The sequence below is a fragment of the Pygoscelis adeliae genome, unplaced genomic scaffold (assembly GCF_000699105.1).
Source record: "Pygoscelis adeliae isolate BGI_AS28 unplaced genomic scaffold, ASM69910v1 Scaffold508, whole genome shotgun sequence".
Classification (NCBI taxonomy): Eukaryota; Metazoa; Chordata; class Aves; order Sphenisciformes; family Spheniscidae; genus Pygoscelis; species Pygoscelis adeliae.
Window position 1 is genome coordinate 341,123 of NW_008825292.1, and position 4,984 is coordinate 346,106.

General features: G+C 43.0%; 1 protein-coding gene across 1 annotated transcript in view; it reads left to right on the plus strand.

Annotated features, from left to right (window-relative positions):
- Nucleotides 1–4,984, plus strand: part of ARHGAP17 (Rho GTPase activating protein 17) — a 25,776-nt gene that overhangs the window by 14,643 nt on the left and 6,149 nt on the right. Inside the window, 5 exon segments of the mRNA XM_009329962.1 lie at nt 1–2; nt 5–96; nt 1,304–1,546; nt 3,611–3,774; nt 4,179–4,796. The exon segment at nt 1–2 is cut by the window's left edge and continues 63 nt beyond it. Coding sequence (XP_009328237.1) covers nt 1–2; nt 5–96; nt 1,304–1,546; nt 3,611–3,774; nt 4,179–4,796 — 1,119 coding nt within the window.

A 4,984-nucleotide genomic window follows, 5' to 3' on the forward strand; every position in this document is an offset into this window, starting at 1 on the left:
GTCACACACTGGGAATGAATATGAATCTGGGACACTGGAACGGAAGAGGCCTGTTAGTATGACTGTAATGGAAGGGGATTTATTGAAGAAGGAAAGGTATGTTTCATTCTCGGGTTAGATTTCAATTATTAGCCCACTCCTGAGAGCTGGACTACTGAGGAGGCTGTAATCGGACACACTTTTATTGGTTGCAGGAGGAGAATTTCATGGAAATACTATAGGTAACAATAGTGATTTATTTCCCCCCCCATGTTGTTGCAGCCTGAGGAAGGTTCAAAGGTAGTGTACTGGTATTTGCTTCCAGTTATACTCTATGCATGATAAAAACCAAGCAGATAATTACTGCTTCCAATTCTCCTATTACAGATTTGGGGGGTCTAAAATCCACTGAAACAGAAGTGTATATAGTAGCATCTATCAGTATCTAACTTCTGATATTCCATGGCTTCTTTTTCAAAGCCCATAAGCTGAGGTGGTGTTACCTGGTGCCTTCATGATAAGACTTCTGAGTTGATGATGGTACAGTATACCACAGCAAACAGTAGAACGCTAAAAAATAAAAAAAAAACATGCTGTTTTCCCATATAACATGTAGTGTGTAACGTTCATTTATTATCACTCATATCATGAATATTCAAGTGATGTGCTGTTTTGTTTTTAGCTGTTTATGCAGATGTTGTTACCTGAATGTTAACTATGGCTAGCCACATGCAAATTTATCAGCACTGACAGAGGAAGAAGAAAATCAGATCAAGATTCACTGTCTTTAACACAACAAGAATAAAATTAAATTCTAGAACAGATGTGCTGTATGCATTCTAAAATCTGTTAGAATTTTAGTCTGTTTATCCCTAATTCTCCTTTAAACACAAATCATAGCGTATATCAAGTGGCTTTTTTGTCTGTCTTGAAATCTGTACTGCAACTTAGCGTGTAATAGAAACAAAATTCATGTGGCAAAATATATTCGGTGAGGAGATACTCTGGTATGTAAGGAAATGTATGTATTTACGTGTAAAATTACTGAGTGGTTTGACCTCATTGTCATCAATGTCTGTCTTCAAATGTAATTGAGTAGCTTGTTCCACTTGTGTAGCTTACCCCTCTGTGTGGATAAGCCAAGTAGTGTTGCATGTCTTAATGGTGTTACATGCAGAAAGTCGAAGCTTTCCTTGTTGCTGCTTTGCATGCTAAGCAACAGGGGTTGCATTTGTCTTTGTGGGTTATAACAGCCAATTGTCCTGTTGCTTTAGTTACCTGGTGTTGGCTGGCATGGTGTGTTTACTCTCTCTTCTTTCTGTAGCTTTGGTGTCAAGGTTATGGACTTCCAAGCGAATCCTCGGAGATGTGGCACTATAAATAGAAAGCACACATCCCCAGCTTTCCAGCCACCACTTCCACCCACGGAGGCTGGCGTGCTGGCTCAGTCTGGAGCGGAGCAGCACTCACAAACTTCTGTGGCTGAAACAAGCCCAGTGGGTGCTGGTTTTGCTCTCTCTGCTGGCACAGCAGAACAGTTACAAAGTCAAGGAAATGAGGATGTCAGGTAAGAGGCATGGCTTCTGCTGGCAGTGTCTTAGCAGGCTGCTTCAGCAGCAGACTGATGTGTCAACTGTATCTGCTTCACAAGGCACCTCTTCTACCTGGAATGCATGTTGTCATGTGAAGCCTTTTCAGATGCGGGCAGAAGCACTGTGTGAGAGCTCTCTTGCCATGCGTATTGTTCCAGAATTGATGTTCTAAAATAACATATGTTGTTCTGTATGTTCCAGAATTGATCTTCTAAAGTAAGGGAATTCTTGGGGGAAAAAATGGTGATGAAAAATACTAAAAAAGACTGTACTTCTACTACCCATGTTGACCTTTCCAAGTTATACTCTGAGGTGTCCACATAGTATGACCATCAGTTTGCTGCTGAAAGAACAAAACCTACCACTGGCAATACTAGAAACCTGTTGCTCTTGTTTGTTGTTACTTGTACATGTTATCTGGATTTGTCTTTTTTGTTCTTTGTCTGTAGCAAGTGTTAGTGATGACCAGACTTGCTTGCTAGAAAACTGGAAGTCAATTTATCATATTTCAATACTAGTTTCTTTAGGACAAGCATACATACAGGCTTTTTTGCTACTTAATTACTGTTGAAACTCCGTGTGATCATGTCCCCAGTATTAGTATATATGGACTTCAAGGCTAATTGCAGTAGCCTTGACTCTTCCTTTCATGTATGGTGAAAGCAGCACTTTTGCTTTTGATATTTCTGTGGCCTGAGAGATATAACAAACCACATGTAAAGGCCTGTAGTGCTCTCCAGACATCAACCTCTCGCACTGTATCTTACGGTAAGACACCACCGTGGAGTTCAGTGCAGCATTGACTCCTTTCATATAGCTTTTGTTCTCAGGTGGCATTTTTACAAAAACAACTTCTCATTCGGAAATCCCCTGCAGACTAATATTTCCTCCACAGATGTCTTTTGTGGCATAGGCAGCTAAACCAAAACCTTGAGAATAGTGTCTAAAAGCTGCATTTAAAATCTGCACAAACTCTGTGTTCAGGTACTTGCAATTTATTAACAGCATCTGGAGAAATTAGGATTGCAATGTGCCAGTAAAAGTGACTGAAAGGTGTTAGTCCATCTGAGATGAGTAAGATGCTGCAAGAGACTATAGAGAAGTGAGTGAAGACTGCAAGTGCATAGCAAGAGGAGGGGGCACTGCCCAGTACCTCCTTGACTGGTTCACACTCGAGTGCTGTGTTTCGCCCAAATTCTGTTGTCTTCATAGCCAAGGGTCAGGAAGAGCTGGGTTGTCCTGATCTCAGTCTCAAAGATTTTACAGGAGTTGCTCCCTCAAAACAAGTTCTGGTCTCCCAGCGAGTTAAAGCTTAATTCCAGGTAGGGTGGAGAGAAGGCTTCAGCCAGTCAATGAAGGGAAAAGAACCTCTCCTCTCTCCACGCCTGCGTCTTGCAGTCCCTGGGCCCTCCCAAGGGCTTCCAAAGGCTCCAAGGGGCTTCAGTGGTGAGGACTACATCTGCCTTGCCCATATACTATACGTAGCAAGTTGGTTCATGTCCTTTGTTTTTTTTTTTTCTGGCAGAGTTTCACAGATTGCCATCATGTGGTCCTTAGTAGCTAGGTCTACCAGATAACTGCTAGCAAATTGGATGTGATGCTGTAACAATGTTTTGAAAAGGCTAACAGTTATAGGGGTAATGGGTATATTTGAATGAAAATTTATATGAACTTTCATGTTGGGAGTCTGTTTGTAAAGGATCTGCAAATGCCCTGAGGATGCATTAGCATGGAGGCTGTACTCCTAGGTACCAGTACTGCATTCAAACAGGTACTGTGACACTGCAGAACTACTTGGATGCCTGATTTAGTTTTGGTAACTAATCGTTTGTACAGGCTTGCCTAAAGCCTACTTGCCACTTGTTTGAAGAGTTGTAGCACCATTCAGTCTCCGTAAATACCAGCCAGTGCGGAAGTTTTTCTGAAGCATTTGAGGGTCAGAACTATAGCACAGTTTGTAACGTAAACCTGAATGGGTGCAGCTGATCTGGGCAAGGCATTTTACGATCATCTTCTAATTTAGTATTTTTAATTTTCAGTACCTCAAAATCTAAGGACAACACATCTTCAGCTACTCCTCCACCCGTGAGAAATGGTGGGCACGCAGCCACTGTCCAGAACCAGTCAACAAGTAGCACTAACCAGCTTTCTGTTAATCAGCCGCAGAACGCAGCAGGTCCCAGTCCCCATTCAATGAGGAGAGGTGTGTTTCATTTGGTTTTCAAGCCACTAAGTTCCAATTCTTCACGTACTGCAAAAATGCTTACTAAAATAACTTTATCAGTATTTCTTCTTTTATTCCAGACAATGGTTTAATTTGCTTGCATTTCACTAAGGCGTAGCTAAATGCATCTTTGGACTTTTGGACTGTTTCATGAATGCTGGTACTAATGTTACCGACGCTGTTTAACAAAATCACTCAAAGGCTATTGATTAGTAAACCTGTGACAAACTTCTGTAGCTTCCTATTGATACCACTTTTATTTGATAATACACCATTTTATTTTGATCATGTACTTGAGTATTCTTTTGTGCTACTGATTTCTTTCTTTCAGGATTTTGGTTTCACAATACACAGCCATGAAATCTCACCTCTTCTCTTAACAGCCATTAAGAAGCCTGCTCCAGCCCCTCCCAAGCCAGCCAACCCACCGCCAGGGCAGCCAGGAAGCCAAAGTTCTGCCCCAGCTGCTCAGCCACCTTCTGTCTCTCCAAAACCACCTGCTAGAAGTTCTTCTCCTCCTGCTCAACACGCAAACCAAGGAGCAGCCCAGACATCTACTTCCCAGGTTTCTGCACCTCGGAGATATTCCAGCAGCCTTTCCCCAATACAGGCTCCCAGTCATCCACCACCACAGCCCCCAACACAGGCTACTCCTCCACTGCAGCCCAAATCAAACAGTCAAGCATCTCCTCCTGCTGCACCCAACAGTGAGCACGGACCAGAGCAGCCCTGTTACACTCCTCCGCAGACTCCAACACCACCCGATACACCCCCTCTAGGAAAACATAATACTAGTTCCCCATCGTCACTGCCACAGCCATCTACTCAAGAAACCTCCCAGTCTCACTCTCCACCTCAGAGTGGTACGCTGCCGAGGCCACGGCCGGTACCAAAACCCAGAAATAGACCTAGTGTTCCCCCTCCGCCTCATCCTCCTTCTCAGCTGGCTGGAGATGGTATTATTGCAAATCCCACGCAAACAGCTTCCAAAATAGTAACAGGTGAGTGGATTCTTTCCTATTCGGTGTCTCCTCAGGGAGTGGAAATGAAGAAAATAATGTCTGTAGCTGTAAACGAATTGGGGGTGGGGACTGAAAACCACAAATAACAGTTAAAATACTAAGTTGCTCATTTCCAGTTAAAGTGCTCACCCACCTGTTCTGTGCAGAAGGATTTGGGGCACTTCCAT